Genomic DNA, 23,656 nt, shown 5'->3' on the forward strand with positions numbered 1-23,656 from the left:
ATACACTTTGTTAATGAGGTCGTGGATCCTAGATTGTCTTGTCTCTGAAATTGTCATTTTCAAATTCTGGAATATAGCCAGTCACATAATAAGGAGTCAGTTATATCTGTCAGCTTCCGAAGTTGAGTTAGCAGGTAGAATTAAAGAGATTTTTTTCACCTTTTTATAGGCCCTTTGCAGACCTCTCAAAAAACACACTGAATTGAGACATATTTTCACAATCCCTGCCTTTAAGTCAACATTCCATCTGAGCTGGAAAAATGCAGGTGAAGATCACCTCATTTATAATATGGAAGAAGAGCTAAAAGCCTGACAGCTTGAACATTGTTTAATGATCCCCTCTGATTTACATGTGAACTACTATGCAGTCAAACAGCAGGTTAAGAAAAGATTTACCAAAAGAATTGTCAGGAAATTAGGCGCTTTCGCTTAATTCCAAACAATAATTTAGGACCCTAAATATAAAGTGGTATGTTATATACATAATATTATTTTTTAAAAAGACTTAACAAGTCTTTTATGAAATTAATAACCCAAAATGTGATCATCTTTACCGCTTACTATGTTGAAAATTGTACCCACCCCATCTTAGCACCAGCATGAAGCGTAAGTTCATCGCTTCATAAGGCTGTGCACTAGCCAGCAGCATTATCGCTTGAACATTTATTAATTGTGACAGGAACACCAAGTTTATTTCAGTGCTTTAGCTTATTTACTGCTCCTTCACCTTTGTAGTTTGTATTGACAAAGTAAAATGAATATTGATAAGGTTGGATATTGATTTTTTTAAATGTATGGCTTGTTCCCTGCCTCATTCAAAGTCACATAGGCAGAGACGGTGGGTGTCGCCGCAGCGAGGATGTAGAGTTACTATTCTAAAATGAGAACTGTTGAAGCAGGAAGGCTTGCCAGCAGAATGCATTTTATTGTTTGAAAAATGTCATCTGTAAAGGTGAAGAAAAGCCCTGAACAAAATAGGAGGAATATTATTAACGCATTTTAAAAAGGCAGTCAGCAATGTTGGTTACGGTCTATGTTTGTGGTAGAAGTCACAGCTTACTGAGGATATGAAAATTAAAAGATGTAAATATGCTTATTACTATTATGGCAACTACCTTTTTTAAATGTTTTGTCCACTATACATTACTAAACTCATTGTTATCCAGAATGAGTTTTTGCTGTTACTATTTTGATTTCTAGTGAAATAATATCATAGGGAAAATAGTCACCAGAGGAGTCAACCTTTTTTCTGTACATTTTAAATTATACAAAATTATATGAATTGCTCCAATGTAACAGTGTTTGTTTTTACTTCCTCCTTATTGTTGAAAGTATTACAGATGTCCCCTTTCCCCCCATTTGCCCCCTTGCACCTCACTCCGGGCCCCTCCCCAGGCCTCCACCACACTATTGTCTGTGTCCATGGATTATGCATATATGCATACAAGTTCCCTATTTAATCTCTTCCCGCCCCCCTCTTCCCTCTGAGATTTGTCAGTCTGTTGCATGCCTCCGTGTCTCTGGATCTATTTTTTTTGTCAGTTTATTTCATTCTTAGGCCCAGAAATCAGGATTTTAAAAAGATTCCCAGGTGATTCTAATGTGCAGCCAAGGTTGAGAACCACTGTCTTATATAATAAAAGACCAATATGCAAATTGACCGAATGGAGGAACAACCAGTCACTATGATGCGTACTGACCACCAGGGGGCAGACGCTCAATGCAGGAGCTGCCCCCTGGTGGTCAGTGCTCTTGCTAAGGAGCAGCGAACAGGTGGGTGGTAAGGAACGAGGGGTCCTGGACTGCAAGAGGATGCAGGCCGGGCTGAGGGACAACCCCCACCCCGCCCCCCCAGTACAAGAAATTTCGTGCACCAGGCCTTTAGTAACAAAATAACCTTCCTGAATACTTAAGGCACAAAAGGCAGGTTGTAAATGATAGTAATGGCTGAAGATTTTTAAACAGTGCACTTTTTATTAAAAGTCGCTCTGAACAGCCCAGCCGGTGTGGGTCAGTGGTTGAGCATCAAACTGTGAACCAGGTTCATAATTTCTTTTTAAATGAAATAATAAAAATATTCGACAGAGAGTAGTAACACCTACCACTTTCTGTACTTAATGCTGCTTCTTTTCTTTTTTAAACAGTAATCAAAACCTATGATCCTAAGTTAGTTACCAAGAACTACAGGACAGTATTATAACTTAACAGTTTAATAACATCACTAGTAATAACGATAGCCCTGGCCCTGGGCTGGCTAGTCAAGTGCGGAGGAAGGATGGGGAGAAGTGTGTGTGGACCACGGAACGCCATCGGAGCCCAGGGCAGGAAGCGGGCTCACGAGGCGATGCGGGGAGCAGCCCGTCACCTCCCCTTTCCACTGGCTGCTTATCCAACATCAATACAACACTTTAGGAGCCAAATTACTAAACAAGCTGCCAATTAGGCTTGCAGTCAGCTGGACAGATTAGCAGCTAGGAGAGGCCGGTACAAGATTTTCATCTCTTGAGCCAATTACGCAAGTGAATTACCATCCGCAGTGGTTTTTGGAAGGTGTGAGGGGAGAGGACCGAATGGGCTATAATAGATACGAGAGCTCCAACATCAGGCGGGTTGGGAGGGAGCACGCGGAAGGTTATTGCTAAAATTGCCCTAGCGGGAGGAGCGCCTTCCAGGGAAGAACTTAAAGGATTTAGCACTGCCAGGAGCAAAAGACAAGGAAAATTGTGGTGGTGGTGTGCTGAGCAGAGCCTGAGCTGTGCCCTCCCATGCCTTAATCTCATAAAAAGAAAAAGGATGCGAAACCAACAGTACATTTCATTCTAGAATCAAAGTATCTCTCCATTGTTTGAATGGGGTTTTTTTTAAGGTTGTATGGAAAAGCCATTGCTTTTTTGTTTTGTTTTTGCTTTTTTGATGAGTCTGTGTTTCTATGTGGAAAGATTTAGCATTGGAGACATTTAACATTTCTTTTTTGTTTGTTTTTCTTCAAAACACAAGATGATGCTTTGCTTTATTTTATTTTCATTAAGGAGCGAAACTAGCATTTTTAAAAAGAGAGGGAATGGATTACTTTCCACCTACATGAAAACACAGCACTCCAGGGCCACTATCCTTGAAATACCAACATTTTAAAATCATGATAGTGAATCAGTTTTCCTTTGCTCTTCACTTGAGAACAGAAATGTATCACACTTCAGCAGTTTTTGCAGGGACATTTTAAATTGGCCTTATTTTTTTTTTCTTAAATATAAAACACATTTTAAATCTGAGATTTTGCAAGCTCTTTATCCAAAATATGATTAAACAGATCGGTAGCCTAGAGCAGCATTAGACCGCGGATCTGATTTTAGCTTATCCATTGAAATAAATTAATTCGTAGCAATCTCTCAAAACATCAGGGCCGTGGGAGAGAATGCTCACATACTGCTTAACTGAAAATACTGGTCAGTAGCTATTCAGTAAAAAATTAGAGACCTTGGAGGTCTGTCTTGGGTACCACCATAATCATAATTTCTAAATAAAATTGTAGTGGCTTTTTAAATGTTTTTTTCTTTTTTATTGAACATATTGCGGTGACATCTATATATATAAAAGGCTAATCTGCTAAGTGTCGGTCCAACTGGTTGCTGACACACACTAACCACCAGGGGGCAGGTGCTCAATGCAGGAGCTGCCATGATGCCCACTGTCCATTTACAGAGAAATGGCACTACAGACCTGGTGCCCCCAAAGCAACACTCAACTTCCCCCAAGTGGCGGTGGAGGCCCTGCCACCACCCCAGAGCCCACCAAATCGCAGCCGACACTGCCGAGACCCTATGGCACAAAATGCAGCCCACAGTCCAGCCCAGCAAGAACGGTGGCTGTGGGTGCCAGGTAATGATGTCACATAGCAACACCCGGCTTCCTCTCCCTAGCAACTAGCCTCCTTGGAGTTTCTTCATCCCAGGGACATGACTTGCTTTATAGTCAGGTGGAAACATTTTACACTTTAACCAAATGTCTGTGAAGCATTTTCCCGTGCCTCATCTCATTTGATCCTCACAGAATTTCTGGAGTAGGTAGATAGAAGACTCGGTGGAATCCTATTTTCTTTTCATTAGCCAGAAAATGGAGATTTAAAAGTTTAGAAACTTGACCTGACTGAAAAGAAGTAAGTGGTGGACCTTGAAAATGACCAGGTTTTCTCACTGTGCAGGATATAGTCAAATACTGCTGCAGTTAAATATTTTACCCTTTGTTCTCCCTGCATGATCTATAATAATAATCTGCTTAGTGTTGATATTTACTGCTGTGTTGCTGACAATTACCTGAAAGAGAAGTTGGGGTGCTTCACTGAGCTGGAAAAAGTTTAGCCAAATCAGAAAGCAGGTCTAATTAAGCAAGTTTATCTATATATATAAAGCTCTTGCTGGTGCCAACTGCACGCATGTGTTTCGATCTGTCATTGTGGATCATGAATTTGGTTGACACTTCTATTATGGAGAAAGGGCGAATAGCAATTAAAATATTTTTCCAATTAATTTCCTTTCGATGTACTAAATCTGTGCACGGGGCCACTAGTTGGTTAATAAAATTACAAGGTTTCAGGTGTATTAAAGAAGTATTTTGACGCAAGGCATTTATTTTTTTGTAAGTAAGAGTTTCCCTCCCAGGTGCCTCTGTGAAAGAAAACTGAAGAGAACATGGTTTTCTTGGCCCGAGAAGACCTTTGCCTGTGCCAGGACTAACATCCTTTGTCGTTTTACATTTTCAGGATTCGTTGGAGAAAACGCCCAGCCCATCTCAGAAAACAACATAGGGAACCGCATGCTCCAGAACATGGGCTGGACACCTGGCTCGGGCCTCGGACGCGATGGCAAGGGGCTGGCCGAGCCCATTCAAGCCATGCAGAGGCCAAAGGGCTTGGGACTTGGATTTCCGCTACCAAAAAGCACTCCCGCAGCCCCCAGCGCCCCCATCCCCGCCTCGGGGACATCCGCCTAAGAAGAAACACTTCACAGTTTTGCTTCGCTTGCTCTGTGTCCCGTTGTTCTGAAATTACAGCACAGCTTCTGTTCGTGGAGCAGAAATCGACAAGGCCTCGGACTTGTCACGCCAGCTTCCTAACCGCGTCCAGTCCTACCACGGCGACAGAGATGCGCCTTCATCCCAGCTCATGGTGCTCAAGTTCAAACCGTTCCCTTTAAATGTTGTCAGCAACTTTCGGCTGTTTTTAGATGGAAAGAACAGCTCATTTCTCTTATTTATTTTGATGGCAAATGCCAGTAATGTCTAATGCTTTTAAGCTTGATTCATTCACGTGTGGGTGTGAGGCCCGGGCAAATGTGAGTGCACCCTAGGGTTTCTAAAATGAGACAGGCCGGGGAGGTTGTGTCTCGTGCCACCCCGATCGAGGGTGGCTCAAAAGACCATCAGTGAGGACCTAAGCGAATCTCTGATTGAAAGACGTGTCAGTTCCATATTTGTTGAGTTTGGCGTTTGTGAGTAAGTGAGTGTGTGTGTGTGTGTGTGTGTGTGTGTGTGAGTGAGGATTCTCTAATGGGGAGAGGTACCCATTAATCTTCTAACCTTGGACAGTGTAGTGTGAAGTTCACAGTTGACCAACCGCAATTAACGTATCCCTCTGACGTTTTGACAAAAATAAACCTCATCCCTATTATCACCAGAGTGCCCTCAACATTACTTTAGTGCGTGTTTTATAAATTTTACCTCATTTAGGACATAAAGTAATTATTGAAAGAAAAATGTATTTTTTAAATTCATCATGATTGAACTATAAATTCTATTAATCTAGACCAGTGGTTCTCAACCTTCTGGCCCTTTAAATTCAGTCCCTCATGTTGTGACCCAACCATAAAATTATTTTCGTTGCTACTTCATAACTGTAATGTTGCTACTGTTATGAATCGTAATGTAAATATCTGATATGCAGGATGGTCTTAGGTGGCCCCTGTGAGAACCGCTGATCTAGACTGACTTCTACCTCTCTCTTCCCAAAGGTTGATTTTTTTTTTTTAAAAAAAGAGCAACTCAACTATAGTAAACTAATTTTAAATTTTAACCATTGGTGTACGTTAGAATATTGAACCCATTTATTTGAAGATATAAATGGCTCTCCCAAGAATTCAAATTCCAGGCCATGAGCCAACCCATCTACAAGGTGAACAAAAATGAATGGAAGCGACTTGCCCTTTTCACATCTTAGCAGTTTCTTTAAAACCAAGCAAAGCAAGTCATTTTTATTATGTGCCTAGTATTGTTATGTCTGAGTCACCTGCTGCATAATGTTAGAGATTCTAAATTGCTCCCTAGTTTAGAAGATGTTGGTTTGTTATCTCCTTCATTAGTAATGACCAATAATAATATTCTATTTGTAATGGCCTTTATTGGTTAAGTAAAGACCAAGATAACACATGTGAATCTCCTTGCTAGAGGTTTTTTCTTTTTCTTTTTTTTTTTTTTTCTTTTTTTTTTTTTTAGGCTTTGGTGTTTTGGGAGCACTTTTAGGTTCACTGCAAAATAAGGTGAAGGTATAGAGATTTCTCATAGACCCTCTGGCCCCACACATGCACCGCTTCCCCTGTTATCAACATCCCTGACCAAAGTGGTACCTTCGTTACAACCAAGGAACCTACCCTGATACATCACCATCACCCAGCTTACATTACAGTTCACTCCTGGTGCAGCACATTCTATGGACTTGGACAAACGTATAATGACATTATAGCATCGTTCACAGTAGCTTTACTGTCCTAAAATTTCTCTGTGCTCCACTCTAATAGGTTTTTGAAAATCTGTAAATTCCCAAGAGATTTTTAAAGGAGGGAGAGGGTTTTTGTGTATGTCATAGACCTTTCGGGAGTGGTCCCCTAAAGAAAACACCGCCAATCAGGGAGAGGAAGGCTGCCTGCCCTTGGAAAGCCTGGATGATTTGCCAAATGTACATGTTTTTTAAGCATCACCTTCTCTCGTAGAGGTACAGTGGTAAGAGGACAGTTTGAGGAAATATGGACTACCAGGGGAATTGATCTTTGGAAGCTTTCTAACTGGGTGAAGTAACTGCTATTTTGTACAAGCTTGTTACTTAGAAAACTATCATTTTTAAAAAGTGCTTTTTGTTAAATACTCCTCTTGGATGTAAAGGGGGAAGCTAGGAAAGATAGTCCAGATAGCGATCTAAAACCTTCTTTATGGTAGTTTATAGCAGTGATGGCGAACCTATGACATGCGTGTCAGAGATGACACGCGAACTCATTTTTTTGGCTGATTTTTCTTTGTTAAATGGCACTTAAATATATAAAATAAATATCAAAAATATAAGTCTTTGTTTTACTATGGCTGCAAATATCAAAAAATTTCTATATGTGACACGGCACCAGAGTTAAGTTAGGGTTTTTCAAAATGCTGACACGCCGAGCTCAAAAGGTTCACCATCACTGGTTTATAGGTTCTAGGTGTGTTCAAAAGACTTTTTCCCCCTTAAATCCCAATATTTTCTGAAGATCTGGAGCTCTTCTAAAACCCTGGCATTTTGAAAAACCAAATTTGGAGCTACTGATAAACACACAGTAAGGTTATCGTGCGACTGGCTCCAGACGCCTGCAAACGTGGCTGCTCCTTCCACTTCACCGGGTTCTAACTCCTGAGGGAGGAGCAGACCATACACAAATGGTAAAGATTGCGGCCTTCATGCCTGCTTCTTACTGTCTTTTCTATCGTCCCAGTCTTCTGAGGCAACACCTCTAGGTGCTCCTGCTCCCTTAACCTGGGTGTGGACCTCTGACACCCCCCACCACCACCACCATCAAAATCCATCTTTATTGTTTCAGCTGATAGGAGAAAGGGCTGACTCTTGGCTTCTAGCGCCCTCTACGTGGCTCGCAGAGGACTTAAAATAGTTCCTCTTCTATGGAAGTGCTTCACTATACGGAATCCATGAATCCACGCCCAGAGTAGACAAGTGGTGATGTCCAGGCGCCCCCCACCGCCCCGCTCTGCACAGACATTCACCAGAAGCGCACACGTCCCTGCACCATTCGGTCCTTATGCAAAAGCAATGCAGACACATGACATCCTGCCTGTACTGATCTTAATGGGAGAAATAAGCACAATTTAAAAATGGGACTTTTAATGTAAATCAAGTATCTTTTAAGATATGAAGTCCACTAATTTATTTTATATATAGCTATAGTTACTATGCCCATGGAACCCAAAGCGCCCAGAGCAATTTATAATGAAGAATGTGTCATCCTTATCTCCTTAAAAAGGTGGTGAGATTTTTCTCTGCTCCTCCTTAAAGCCACTCGTCTACAGTAGCAAAAGCTTCCTATCACACTAATTGGTTGTGCTAAAAATTTTAGGGAGCGCATAGGTCTCTTCCATTACTGTCCAAATTGTCCATTTCCCAGCAGTAGCCAAGAGAGGCTGAGCATGAATTAGCAATTCAACTTTTTTTGTCTTTATATACTTATTATACTTGATACTGGCCCTCCCTCCCTCCCTCCCTTCCTTCCTTTTCCTCCTTCTCTCCCTCCTCCCCCTTCCTATCTTCCTTCCCTCCCTCCTTCCTTCTTTCTTTCTTTTCTTCCTCCCCTCTTTCCCACTACTCAAATTTACTTGTTAAGACTATATTCCCTAGATTTGTTTGCTTTCATTATTAAATTATATGATACCCTTTTAAAAGATAGTCCATTGCTAACTAAAATTTAACCAATTAATTAGTCTCAACTTTTGAATACACAGATTTTTATAACTCGTACTGTGGCTATCAAAGAGAAGTTAAGACAATATGGTTAAAGATAAACATAATGTATACATATGTGTGTGTTGACAGGGCACGTAAGTAGGCAACATACAGACATAATTGCAAAACATTGCATTTTATTAATGTCTATTTTAACATTGTGAATTGATATTCTTGTAATTAATTGAACTGACAATTGCTTCTCTTCAATATATTTTCATTTTGAGCAGATGTTTCATAAAAGAGAAAAATCATTGTTGACATGCTTTTAAAAACCATTTCTTCCTGTACTTTTTCTTTCTTTTTTTTTTTTTTAAAAAAAAGATGATCTAAATTGGTATTGTAAAATGGAGTTGTTTAGCAAGGAATATTTTGGATTTTTATTTTATTTTATTTTGGTAGAAAGCTATATTAATAGTACAACAAAGAATCGAAGAATAAACTTAATGTTTAAGAATGTTATTTATAAGAAGTCATTGTCTTTGTGCTTTGTTCCCCTCTAAAATTAATAAAAAATAAAGTTGAAAATACTTTAAATTGTTTTTTAAATTGCTACCCATTTACAATTAACATCCAATGACGCAATTAAAATTCATTGTTCATCTTTAAGCCCTGGAAAATGTCTGTTTTCCAAAAAATTTTAGATAAAAACATGTTTGACTTCCATTTCTTCTCAGCATTTTGGGACCTGTCCTACCATGTATTTTTCCTGTTTTTTTGTTTGTTTTCTCTGAAGCTGGGCTAGACTGAGGAGCTGGCTTAGGTCTCTTTCCACTCAGAGATTCTAGGATTTCAAACAGCAAGCACAGGTTCTCTCTCTGGCCACTTGAAACATCACAAGCCACTCCATTTCCTTCTGGAAAATTACGTTTCTCATAAACATGCTTGGATATTTTAAATATTTTATAACACTCATCACAGTGTTGAGTTCTGTTTGCTGTAAGAAGCATCTCATTTGTGAGGATACCATTTTATCTTTTCTCCCTAAAAAAACGAAGTAGATCTTGTTAGAGTAAGTGGGTTTCTTTGTAATCCAATAGGTATTAAATACTCATTTATTTAACAGGCTTGCAGTAATATATACTCAACTGCCAAGCGGACCATGAAGGCTCCTTCTGCTGGGGCCTACTTAGCGAAGACTCATTACTTGGCTCACCTGACATTTTAAGTAGATCCAGATTTGTCTCCAGCGAGTCAGTGCCACTGACTGCCAGCAGCATGATGGACTGTTTTCACTTGGGGTTTTATCTGTACATTAGGGCTGTCTTCCGTCTCTGAATTGTCAGACAGTTTAAATCTTTCTCACATTCACAGGCCCCACTCCTGGTGCATCACCCACACGTACTGTGCTTCCTCCTTAGTCTCTCAAGGATGGAGTTAGGGAGCAAGTGAAGGCTCGTTTAGTCTTTAGTAGTTGTTTTTTTTTAGTTTGGATTTTCAGAATAAGTCGCTGGCACTGTAAATGTGTGTATAATACTTGATTTTTCAGCTATATGATGATGGAGTCAGGACAGCATTCTAAGTAAAAAGAACACCCCAAACTATTTTCCACCTGTTTTCATCTTCCTACTACCTTTCAAAGAAATGGTCATTTCTTTCTGAGGACAGCATCCTATCCTATATAATAAAAGACTAATATGCAAATTGTCCCCTAGACCAGGAGTTTGATTGGGGGGGGAGGGGGTGGCCAGACTCCACCTGTGCACGAATTCGTGCACTGGGCCTCTAGTTCTTTAATAAAAGCAGAAAGGATGAGAAATAGTATATTAACTCCATATATACTTAAAAATATGCTTTCCAAACACAAACAAATTCTTACATTCCTTATTGAGGTGAATTTCTTCAAATGCCATAGTTAGATGAGCTGGTAAGTTTTGGGGGGGGAGTGACTTAAGGTTCTGTTAGGAGGCTGCTGGCTCACCTGTGGTTCTTTGTTGATGGCTGTCATTCACTCTGGAAACTGTGGATAACCCATGCTGCATGTACGAGGCATGGAATTCACAAAATAATGTTCTGAATGGCTGTGAAGCCCTGGGGAAGCACACAGTCAAGGTGTGAAACCTGATTATTTCTAATACAGTGGCTGTGGTGTCTTCAGGTCCCCGGCAGGAAGTAAAGTGTTCCGCATCCTGTAAGGCTTGGCTGTTGGCCCTCCTGCATCTTTATATACCCGTCCTTTTCCTGGGCCACTTCAACTTCCTCCCCACACATCTTCATCTGCATCATGTTTTAAAAAATATGTATTTTTATTGATTTCAGAGAGGAAACAAAAGGGAGACTGATAGAAACATCAATGATGAGAGAATAATTGATTGGCTGCCTACTGGGGATCGAGCCCGCAACCTGGGCATATGCCTTGACCAGGAATTGAGCTGTGACCTCCTGGTTCGTAAGTCGATGCTCAACCACTGAGCCATGCCGGCTGGGCTACGTCACATATGTTTAATAGCACGTGACAGTCTTTCCCAATGAGGAGAGCATTGCCGAGCCCAGCCAGGGACACCGGCCTTTGCTGACTGCCCTGCCGCCGGGCTCTGCACGCGGCCCCCTACGCAGGCAGCTAGCAGCAGATTTCCCCACTTGGGGAGTAATTGTCGCGCCTCAGTGACAGATGTGCAATAGAGCAGCTTCTTCAGGAAAAAATGAACAGTTTGTCCAGTATGTCAGCTCGCTCTTTTTAGTGCTGGGAGGTCTTGGCCCCATTACGGGTGATTCAGAAATTGAGGCGAGCCAGGCCCCGCTGCCCGCGCTGAAGCCTTGGTTCGGGCCCTCATCTGCATTCCGGGGCTGGCTCCCCCGGAGAGATTGGTGGAGCCCCTCCAGCCAGGAGATGAGTGTGGGCTGACAATGCCTTGATTTGTTGAGAGAGAGAATAAATGGGTTTTTCAGGAGATGAGGAAATATCACCATTACTGGCCAATTTACAGCATTTTATCTGTGCTTCAAACATGTCACTTTTGTTATTGTTGCCTGGTAATTACATAGTGAAACGGAAAGAAAACAAATTCTGGTTACGTATTCCGACGGATTGCAAAATCATATCCTGATAAATGCCCATTTATGATACACACGGATGAAAGGTTCATTTTAATTTTGAATGGCCAGCTCAGCCATAAATAGGATAGAGGATTAAATTTCAGAGAATCTGATTACACAAAAGCAAACAGTCTTTCTCTCCACTTTTTTACAGATCCCAGAAATTCAGGGAGGTTCTTTCCGTAAGGCATTTTCACAAACAGGATTTTCCTGAGACAAGACAAAAAGCAATTTCAGAATCGTGTCTGAAAAGGAGAACTTTGAGGGAAGCCAGAGAGCTGTCTGGTTTTGGAGACCCGTCCGTCTTACATGGTCCTCAAAAAGAAAGTGGGCTTGCGGTGGGCGAAGTATTCCCCGCGTGGTGGAATAGCTCTGTGTTTTGAAGTTTATGTCCTGGTTACTTCCACAACCTCGTCAAACCTTTGGATGCTAGAGAGCAAATGCTTTTTCTTGCGTTTGCTCCTCTTTTAAAGACGATTTCCCCCCTTCCCTAGTTCCCATTGTAAATGAATGCCGCCTGAGGAGTTTAGCTGCGCACGTAGATATCAAATAGCATATTTTTCATGAATCTCTTGTTGCTTATCCTTCATCCCTTCTTTCTGCACATCCTGGTTTCCCGGTTTCCATTCCTTTGTCTATGGCCTTCCTCTCGTCTGGCTACAAAGATTCCCCAGTAACCGGTGTCCATTTAGAATCAGGTTAAATCTCACTTCCGTCTACCAAGCTTATAACTTGTTTGTACCTTTCTAAGCACCGATTAGCAGCCTAATAATAACATTAAACCAGCACGAAAGCAATGTAGCTACTTTTAGTTACACCCTGCACGGTGACACTGACCTGCAACTGAAATTGGACTGATTGAAGAAATGAATAATAATAATAATAATAATAATAATAATAATAAAAGAAATTCTGCAGGCCCAAAGGCTATAACCCCCAAATTAGGAATGTTTAAAATTGCCTCAAATGTTTGAGAATGCCCCAATCAGAATAGCTGCCTGACCATTTAATTTAAGGGGAAATACTAAAATGCAGTGGAAAGGCGTGGAAAGGTTTCACACAGGGCTGCCTCTGGCCCATTTTCTTAACTAAGAGGGTGAGTTTGCAGAGACCTGTGAACGAATTGTCTGCGGGAGGTGCCAGGAGAGCAGGGGGTCACACTCCCTCCCGAGGGCGCAATTTCTTCGCCGGGCCAGCTGGCATTTCACGCGCGTGGGCCTGATGTCACACCCGCTGGCAGCTGTGTTGTCCCGACGACTTAGAAATAAAGGATCGATTCGGAGGTGTCGCTCCAGTCACCGGCAGGATGATAAATCCCAACTTTAACACCAAAATAAGCGGTGAACCATGAGCTCCGGCTACTGCTTGGACCTCGTGTTTAACTCAATCTCCAGGTTGTCAGTGTGGCCGGGGGAGGTCTCTGGGCAGGCTCAGGATGGGCTTCAGCAACACAAGGCCCCACTGCTGGCTGCCCGCCGGGATGCCCCCATCCCAGGCCCTCAGTCCCCAAAGTGGTTTTTGAAATCTGAATAAGCGCTCAGCGAGCGTCTACAAAACTGTGGCTCCTCGCGCAGGAATTAGGAAGAGATCCCGTGTTTCGCTTTGTGCTACTGGCGAGCATCCTCAGAGACACGGGCTTTCGGTAATAAGCTCTCATCGGAGGCAATTGTTCTGGAATGTGGTCTCGGTGTCTGATTGCAGGGTCTGCAGGCTCCAGACAGTAGGGACGCGACGCTTAAGCCTCCTCACTTATTGCCTGCTGGCGTGCAAATATAGGATTTGGCCACTTAGCCTCCAGCTGTAGTCTCTCTCGCAAGGTACACCCACTCTGGGAGGTGACAGGGCTGTGGCTCTCGGCAGGCCCGGAGACGAGAGGGGGCCCGGAAAGCCGAAATCACAGCCAGGGTGTGGGTCGGCCGCATGCATAATCAACCCGCAAAATACCAGCCGCTGGACCCCTTGCAAGAGTTGAACTCTGGACTCCCCGCCACGGAAATAAAACAAATAAATGAAAACGAACAGCCAAATCCTCATAAATGCAGCAAGGAAGCAGCTGGTCACCAAACGACCACGTTAATAATAGGAATAAAAATAAAACCAAAGCTGGTACAAAAAGGCTTATAGCTGTTAAGGAAAAAATAAAAAAAAGAATTAGTGTACAGAAAGGGATCAAAGCCACGCTGGTATCGTGCCAGCCTGCAGCGGAGGAAGGCAGGGGAGAAGAAGAAATTTCCAAGTCAGAAACCATCCTGACACTCCCCAGAGAGCAGCCCGCTGCATGAATACATTTTGCCGGACTAGGTTTTGAGTTTCAAGTTCCTCCTGCAGTGGAACAATCTATATATTTTGCAAAAATATTGATGAGCAGAGTTCTTCGTACAGGGGCATCCCTGCTGACCCCACGCTTGGCAGCCGAGTCCTCGTTGAGTTTTGTCAACCAACATGCTTTGCTGTTAACTACATTCCCAAGTACCTTTGTGATGTAGCAGCCTGTCTATGTAATGAGGCCCGGGTCCCTTTGACAGAATATTGATGAATCGTGACAGGATTTGAATGCATGTGTCATGTAAACAATGATGGATAAAATTTAGGGTGTTTAGAACGCCATGTGGGCAGCATGTGGGGCTCTGTGTCAGTGTCAAACCTGCCCGTCTCTGGGAATTTGGAGCGCAGCCCGTTGACTTTGGTTCCTTCCTGCCCTCATGGGACAGTTATCCTCCTACGGAGGGAGGAAAGGAGACCCGCAGAGGCCGCATGTGCTGCTAGGAAACGCAGTGGTTCAGGGTTGGAGTCCCGGCCCCGGCACACACTGGGTTGGGGCCTGAAACTTTTAAAGCCTGTTTTCTCTCTTCTCCTGGTTCTCACTTTCCCAATGGGTTATAATGAAGATCAAATGAAATAACATCACATGAAAACATTTTTTAAAAATATATTTTTATTGATTTCAGAGAGGAAGGGAGAGGGGGAGAGAGATAGAAACATCAATGATGAGAGAGAGTCATTGATCAGCTGCCTCCTGCATGCCCCACATTGTCCCGGGATCAAGCCCGCAACCCAGGCATGTGCCCTGACCAGGAGTTGAACCACGACCTCCTGGTTCATGGGTCAGTGCTCAATCACTGAACCAAGACAGCCGGGCCATAAAAACATTTTGAAAATTGAAATGCTAAGGAACTGTACAGAAGAGTTTATGCCAAGGACCCAAATAAGTTTTATGTGAAGCTATCGATGTTCAAATATTAAAGATACCTGCTTACAGAAGTGATTAAAACAGGCTAGTGTTTCTTCTGTCTTTAAAGAAAAGCAAGCCTTCCAGACCCCCAGGTGGAGGTAGACCTTGTAGACAGAGGGGACAGAGTGTAAAAAATGTATACATGGTCTGTCCAAAATCTAGAAGGTAGTCTCATTTGTTGAGCACATGGGGCATCTAGTATTGAGAGAATTGTCGATATTTCAAATGGCAACATTTTTCATTCTTTCATTTCAAATGGAAGTTACAGCAATGCCAACAACTCAGATGCCACATGTCACATCCAAATGGGTAAATATTCACAGCTCAAGCTGTGTTTTAGCTTTTTTTGTTTACACAATAGTCCCCACTGTAGATAGTGTTAACATTAACCATAAAAAAATTTAAAATAGTTTCCCAATTTCCTTTGCTGTTCTTTGCTATCATGGCTGATTTTTTATATTAGCATCTCTATTGTTTCAATATTCCTGCTTTCCTCGTGTGCATTCTAAGAGATTGCTGAGTGCCAACTCGTTTGATTTATCATTGAGAGAAAGCGCTTGTTCAAAAAGTCGGCACTGGATCTGAGACGATGATCGCAGGCAATGAATCCCTTCTCGACATCTGCAAGACAACTCTCCCTTTTCTTCCTCCACTTAACTCTAAGTGAGAGATCTTAAATACACTCAACGAAGCTCCACTCAGCTTACAGAGTATCCTCATAAAAGCTAGGATGTCAAAAACAGTCAAGTTTCCAATGCTTGTCTTTCCTGGTTGAAGTAACACACACACAAAGGTACCAACGTAACATTGAAGAACATCTCTCTCCCTGAAATCCTAGCTAATATTCTATCATTAAAATATTTATCTTTCTTTTCATAGTATTTTGTTATATTTATAGAAAGCTTTATAATTTATCCACTGCTCTTAATTTAAAAAAATATTAATTTCTTCTTAATCATTGAATCATAAAAATACAGGCAGGAAAGAGTGAGGTTGCTATTTTCAAATAAACTTTTTAATGTCCCGGTTGGTGTGGCTCAGTTGGTTAGAACGTCAGGGCACATGCTGAGGTTTTGTGTTCGATCCCGCATCAGAGAGGGTGCAAAGGTAACCGATAGATGTTTCTCTCTCACATCAGTTTCTCTCCCCCCCCCCCTCACCGAAACCAATTTTTAAAAAAATGTTTAAAATAGAGAGATATTTGGGCTAGTAAGTTTTAGCAGCAAAAAAAGTACACACAGCACTTCTACTCAAATGTTTACAACTGCTTTCTAACATAGCGTTGTTACTTCTTTTTCATGTTTTTTTTTCTTTTTTAGGTAAACAAATTTTCTTAGTCGATGAAAGACTCTGCTTGGTAAGGGTGTCTCAAACTTACAAGGATGCTGGCATCTCTTGAGTTTTACACCTGGCAAACAGATGCATTTAGACGGTGTGGGGGGCCTGGGTCCCCAGGGATGCCAGAGGGCCAAGTCCATGGGACCTTCCCCAGACCTATCCCCCGCCTGGGGACCTGGACAAGAATGCTAGGAGGCCCCATAGACAGTACTCAATTTTGCAGTGGGCTTGAGTGAAATGATAATAATTATTGATCCAACAAACTATAACAGCTTTGCCTAAGTCCTTGGGGACTGTTGTGCCAATGAGTACTTAGGGACCCTTAAATACTGCTTATTAATGTTTGACAGCCTAACAGCTCCAGAGGAGCGATTAGAGACCGCGGTGTAAATCTTTCTGGGTTCTCACTTTCCCGGCCCCACCCGTCAGAGAAGGCCACAGGAGACTGAATCAGACAGTGCAAAGCAATGGTCCCCACACTTCAGAACAACGCAGCCATACCATCCAGGGCCAACGGGCCATGTTTTCCTGAAATTTGTTGCTTTTCTGCTTCCTCTCTCTCTTTTTTAAAAAAAATGTGTTTTTACTGATTTTTAGAGAGAAAGAGAAAGGGAGAGGGAGAGAGATAGAAACATTGATGAGAGAGAATCATGGATCGGCTGCCTCCTGCACACTCCACACCGGGGATCGAGCCCACAACCGGTGCATGTGCCCTAACTGGGAATCAAACTGGTGACCTCTTGGTTCCTGGGTCAACGCTCAACCACTGAGCCACACTAGCCAGGCTGCTTTTCTCTCTTTAACATCATGCATGTAATTCATTCTCTTAGACATGTTAATATAATGTATATAGTTTCTTAGGAGCTTTATCTCTGCTTTTTGTAATCTGTGTCTATAGATTCTAGAACTATAGTAAAAAGAATTGGCTATGTAGTAGTCTTTACAATGACGACAATAAAGTCTGAAAAATATGTTCCTACAATTTTTTACGTTGTTAAATATTTCATTGTTGATTGCCAGCCTATCCACAGAGCCCAACTAGAAAAAATGGGGACTTTTTTAGTCCTTGTGGCTAACTCTGGAGCAGCGGTTCTCAACCTGTGGGTCGCAACCCCTTTGGGGGTCAAACGATCCTTTCACAGGGGTCGCCTAAGACCATCGGAAAACACATATATAATTACATTGTTTTTGTGATTAATCACTATGCCTTAATGATGTTCAATTTGTAACAATGAAATTGGGGTCACCACAACATGAGGAACTGTATTAAAGGGTCTCGGCATTAGGAAGGTTGAGAACCACTGCTCTGGAGGCTTTATGAGCTATGGTATATTTCACGGACACATTTTCAACTGCCTTTGAAGTAACATTGCAAGGGCAGGAACGCTGAGCAAACTTTCCTGGTGTCTCACTCACTCCCCGGCTCATGTCAGGCATGTTTTTCCTTTCATAACCGAGGTCCGCTGAGATGCTGATGGAGGCGAAACCACGGTGTCTGGCCAGAGCAGATCTCATTCCGAGTTATCCCCTTTGCTTTGCAAACCTAATCTGAGGACTGAACTTCCGAGGCCCGGGCTCCGTGGCCGCAGGAGCCCACGAGGGTTTACGCTGCGTCTTTTCAATGCATTCTGGCATTGCCGCCTGCAGCCAATAACTTGTTTTTAACTGGCAACCTGCCTCCCACGGACCGAGGCAGCAGATTGCCTCTTTGCCGAGCACTTAGACGAGGTACTGATCTAACGACAGTGGACAAGCAGCTGGGAGCGGGGCTGTCAGCCTGTCACGCGCTGACAAATCTGTTGTTCATATCCAGGCGGGACGTGTGCGCTCGCGCGCCAGCCGCACCATCCATCTCCGCGGGCCCTGTGCAGTGGCCGCTCCCCCGCGCACCCCTGGACCCCCGCTATTATTACATCCTTCGGAAGGTGCTCATTTGCTTTTTTTGTGATGGGGCCTGGCAAACGAGACAAGTAGGATGGCCAGCCTCCTGTTTGTTTCTCTTTCTTCGTGCAACACACCGCGACGGCCTATGGCATTGTCATTTCGAATCACCTGCATAAAATCAGAACTCTAAATGGCTCCATAGGGCTCGTCGGAAAATCCACAAGGAAGAAGGGAGAGAGAATGTTTGAAGGGAAAAAATTGGAATAAAATGTGGATTTTCTGTGTTTTTGTTTTGTGTGTTGTTGTGTGTTTGGTTGTTTTTTTTTTGGGGGGGGTGTCTTTTATTTTTCAGGCAAGGCCAACTTTCAGTTGATCTCTAGCAAATTTCCCCCAGAGCTACTGAATTTGTGACAGATTCTCACTCTCTGTAGATCCATTTCGGGGGAATGTGAAAGCCGTCTTAGACTAAATTTACAATTCCCCACCCCAACCATATCTACATTTAGGTGGGCCTTTGTAAATCAATGAAACATATTTTCTTTCTAAATGTAGGCATTTGGAGGAATTTATAGGTGATTGAGGCTATATCCCAGCGTTTCTGATAGGACGCCATTTACCGTTTGTTGGTCCTTACCTAGAAAATCTTAAAACAAAATTCTGGCTATAGATTCCTGAGTTGCATCAGTTAAACTATATACATACATATATACTAGTATAATCTTGTCTTTTTCCTTTTCCATCCACAGCTCACCTTATTGCTCTGGGGGAAACAGAGACTAAATTCATCAGAATGAAGACTATGGTGTATTTAGTTGTGTTTTTTAAAATGTATTTTTATTGATTTCAGAGAGTAAGGGAAAGGAAGAGATAGAAACATCAGTGATGAGAGAGAATCATTGATCAGCTGCCTCCTGCACACCCCCACTGGGGACTGAGCCTGCAACCCCAGGCAATATCATAGTAAAACGTTTAGTTAATTAAATTATCTATCGATAGATAGATATGTGTGTGTGTGGAAAAAATTATATATATATAATGGTCTGACATTTAGAAAATTCATTTATGGGTCTTTTTTAAAAGTAGCATAATGTGAATGTACTCTTAACTGAGGAAACATCTTTGATTCCTTGAAATATTATTATCCCCCCATTTTACCTTGCTTTAAGCTATAACACAGCTTTAAGCAAGTATTTTACTTTATTACAATATGTTTCCCACATTTTTATGGCTCTGGATGAGAAGGAAAGTGAAAATACTCTGTGTTTAAATCAGTAGTGCAGAAAAATAGGAAAAAAAATGATTCATCCTTTGGAAATGAAGTTGTTCTAATAGAAAATAAACCATAAATATTCAAGAGGACTAAAGAACTCTTGTTGACTCTATTAATATCCACATTAACTCCTCCATATACTCTCCAATTTTAAGACTGTGCCTATTTTTATATATAATGATGTAAATTCTCCCCCATTATAAAATTTCTGGGTGCTCTTCATTCTGCCCAGAGACTGGTGATTTTTAAAAAAGTATATTTTATTGATTTTTTACAGAGAGGAAGGGAGAGGGATAGAGAGTTAGAAACATTGATCAGCTGCCTCCTGCACACCCCCTACTGGGATGTGCCTGCAACCAAGGTACATGCCCTTGACCGGAATCGAACCCGGTACCCTTCAGTCTGCAGGCCGACGCTCTATCCACTGAGCCAAACTGGTTAGGGCGAGACTGGTGATTTTTGATTGATAGAAAGACTACCTGATAAATCTTCACTGCAAATGAATGACTCTCTGAATACAACAGTAAATGGGCAGGCATATGAAAGCCAATGTAATGGGTGTGGAAGACGATTTTTGCATGACCTTTGTGCAAAGCCAGGTACAGAGGTCATTCCTCTTGCCTTCTTCTGTCACAGGACTGGTTCTTATGTACACATGCCCCACCTGGCCCTCGAATTCCCCATCCCCATGCCGCCTGCCACTCCCTAACTAACATTTAGCTTTTGTGAATAAAACCGGACCAAGAACCCACCATTCTTTGCGGAGCTCTGGAATAAGAACACAACAGTGTTGCCCGGCCAGTGTGGCTCAGTGGTTGGACATCAACCTATGAACCAGAAGGTCACAGTTTGATTCCCGGTCAAGGCACGTGCCCAGGTTATGGGCCCGATCCCTAGTAGGGGCCATGCAGGAGGCAGCCAATTAATGATTCTCTCTCATCATTGATGTTTCTCTCTCTCTCTCCCTTTCTCTTCCTCCCTGAAATCAATAAAAAAATATATTTTTACAAAAAGAACACAACAGAGTTGCCGGTGGCAATACAGAGTGTCAACTTCTCTTGTTTCCTCCTAAACCTCCTGCCTGTCTCAGCTTCTCCCACTCTCATTGTCCCTATGACTACAACAGCATCATGGCTCTTTATATGTCTGTGGGTTCCTTACAGGAACATCTTTTATTCATGTCTGTGTCCTCCACACGTGGCATAATAGCTGTCACTCAAGACGTGCGTAATAAATGGGTACCGTCTAGAACAAAAGACAGTGGTTTTCAGTCATCCTTTCCACTTGAAATGATCATTTCAAGTCAAAAGGTATACTGTCAATTCTGGCTGGAAAGACAGTGTTCCTTCACAGAATCCAGATCCCTTGTCCACTGTTTAAAAAAAAAAATTGAAAGAAGAGAAAAAAAGAGGAAAGAAATATCTTGACCATCGTTCTGACCATTAAACCAACTTAATGCAACCCACAGGATCCAACAAGTTGACTGACGTTTGAGACAGTTCATTACACACCAGTCCTGTCCATTTCATCTGTCGATCTGGTGACATCATCTGTTCTTGGGATTTTCCTTACCTATAGACGCATCACCCCCAACGTCTTCCATCACTTTGAAATCCCACCAATCTCTGGGGTTAAGATCTCTGTTACAGGGGAAAAGATTTCCCATACACAGCAGAGGTTCCTTAAATCCACTCAAGGCATATATTTGGCTAAGTCCCTGGCCCCCTTCCCTTTGTTCTTTGCCTCCAAAGGATGGTTCTGAGGACATCTACCTGTTTGCCCCCATCTGCCCCTTCCCACTTACTGGACACCCAAAGCAGCCACCTTTTGTGTCAGATGTGTTATCTGATCCAAGTCCTGAGGACATCGGGAACAAGAACGCATTTTCTAGAGCCTCTGTGTCCTACTGCAACAAGTAGCCTCTCGAGGTTTACCTGACATTCATCTTCTAACCTCAGCCCTAAAAATAAGCAAAGACAAAAATAAACACGGGACCTTCTAAAGACCCACAGCACCAGCAATGTAGGACTTTGGCCGGGCTCTACCCACCCAGTTCTATCCTGACGTGGCCTCTCGCTGGCTGCCTCCCGGCATTCCCCGCGGTAGCTTTTGTCTGCTGTCCTTGTTCATGGCCGGCTGCCTCTTCCTCCTGGATGACTGGGTCCCGGGATCTGTCTGTTGAGCTCCAAACACAGACATCTTCCCACCAGACAAGCTGTGGCTTCCTGGGATACTAATGAGCTCGGGGCTATTCATTGGGTCTCCCTTTGCCCATCCCCCCTGCTCTGCTCCTTGCATCCCTTCCTGCCCCCACCCCCAGCCCGGGCTCCTTCAGCTCCCTCTCCTCCCTGCCTTTATCCAGAGACTGAGAGGGAGAGAGGAATTATTTATTGTGTGTCTGTTTAAAATGAAAGGCTTTTACATTTTAATGAGCACTAAATAGGTGCGAGGAAATATTGTTCATTAGCCATAATCTGCGGAATTGCTTGAGTGAACTTCCTTTGGAGGCTGCTTTAAACGGTTCACTCAAGTAAAGCCGTTTGTATGGTAATTAAGGGAGCATTTTTCTGTCAACATCTGTGCTGCTATTTATAACAAGGGAGGTAGCTCGCAGCAACTGGGGCGAGCAGGAAGGGGTAGGTCCTGAAGGTGCAGGTGGTGGCAGGGGGTCCCTATTTGGGCCGGTGGTGGCACCGCTATTTCTTCTTGGCACCTTACAGTCATGACAAGCTCCCTTTTCTCCTTTTCTTTCCACTCAACCTCTAATAATCTAAAACCAAACAAACAAAAAAACGTTTGCCACTCGTCCTGGCCGGGAAGAATTATCTCCCTGACATCTCTTCATTAATCACACCCTTCACTTGGCAGCCCAGGCAGGGAGATGCAAGCTGCTCTGGAGAAGCGAGTGGTCTTCAGCGTTGTCAGATGCTTGCTTTCTGACTGTCATCCTTTTTCCTCTCTCTGGAGGAAAACTGGGATTCAGGGCAGGCAAAGATCGCGGGAAACACAGCACTGGATTGGATGCCTCAAATTCCTGCTCTTGTAGGGAATTGGCCATCTTTCCCTAATACGTGATGTAGTCAGCTCAACTGGTGAGCAGCCCATGAATTGTAGGACCATTTGCATTCTTCTTAATTAAAGAAAGGCCTGGTCCTACGGTCTCCGGACCAGAGAGACTCAGGACAGGATGCTGATCTGGAAAATTCCAGAGACAGTCAGTCAGGGAAAGGGAGGTTGGTTCATTAGGAAGGCGGCCCGGCTATGCTGAAGCCAGAACCAGTAGACACAAGAGCTGGCAATTACCAGATGCAGACAGCCTGGAGGAGGGCTGGCAAGGGGAGCTGGTCGATCCCATAGTCAGGGCTGGGGCTGGGCTGGGCTCCAACACTAGGAGGGACTGCAGAGCAGCAAGACCGGCCACAAGTGGATGAGCTACCCTTGAACACCTGGTAGGTCTTTCCAAATCTTTTCTGACTAAAGGCAGAGCTACTCCAAAATTCTCAAGAAGAGCCATTGATTTCCCTAACTGTGAAGGTTATAGCAACACAGGGACAAGGAGTCAAGCAGATTTCAACTACTAAAGGGAGACTTGATCATTTACCAACAAGACTGGGATTCTTAAAGGCAAGGAAAATGTTCTCTTCATCCCATCCCTTCCCTTCCCTCCCTCCCTCTCTCCTCCCTTCCTTCCTTCCTCTTTCTTCCCCTCCCTCTCTCCTTCCCTCCCTTCCTTTGTTCCTTCCTTCCTTGAGTAGGTACTCAAATATCTTTTAAATGAAAAAATACGCAATTGAGGGTCTGTCAATCATGAGAACAAAATAATGGAATAATAGAAGGGAGAGTGATAATTGTCAACTTTCCTTCTCCTGGGGAGCGTCTAGTTAATCAGTGATTAGTAAAGAATCAACATCCTTAACGTCTTCGAATACTCTTGTTCATCTCACTCAAAATCTGGAATGGAAAATACACTGAGAAGCTCACACGGTGTCTGCTGAGAGAGACCACGTGCACACACAAGCTCTACTTACTTCTGACCACAGTTATCATACTCTATCAGGACCTCGCCTCTTTATTAAATGTCCTCTTCAGTGACAGCACTTATTTCGCACAGTATTTTATTCCTAGGCTAGTTTTTGTCTCCACTGTATTT

At 42.9% G+C, this 23,656-nt stretch overlaps 1 protein-coding gene across 2 annotated transcripts in view; it reads left to right on the forward strand.

The window, feature by feature from the left end:
• GPATCH2 (G-patch domain containing 2) overlaps positions 1-5,665 on the forward strand; it is a 30,214-nt gene extending 24,549 nt beyond the window's left edge. For both annotated transcript variants that reach the window (XM_023758598.1, XM_006094314.3), the window contains exon 5: positions 4,757-5,665. In XM_023758598.1, the coding sequence (XP_023614366.1) occupies positions 4,757-4,986 (230 nt within the window). In that variant the 3' untranslated portion in view covers positions 4,987-5,665. The remainder of the gene's footprint in view (positions 1-4,756) is intronic.
• Positions 5,666-23,656: the final 17,991 nt, after the last annotated feature.

This window comes from Myotis lucifugus, unplaced genomic scaffold, assembly GCF_000147115.1.
Source record: "Myotis lucifugus unplaced genomic scaffold, Myoluc2.0 scaffold_133, whole genome shotgun sequence".
Lineage (NCBI taxonomy): Eukaryota > Metazoa > Chordata > Mammalia > Chiroptera > Vespertilionidae > Myotis > Myotis lucifugus.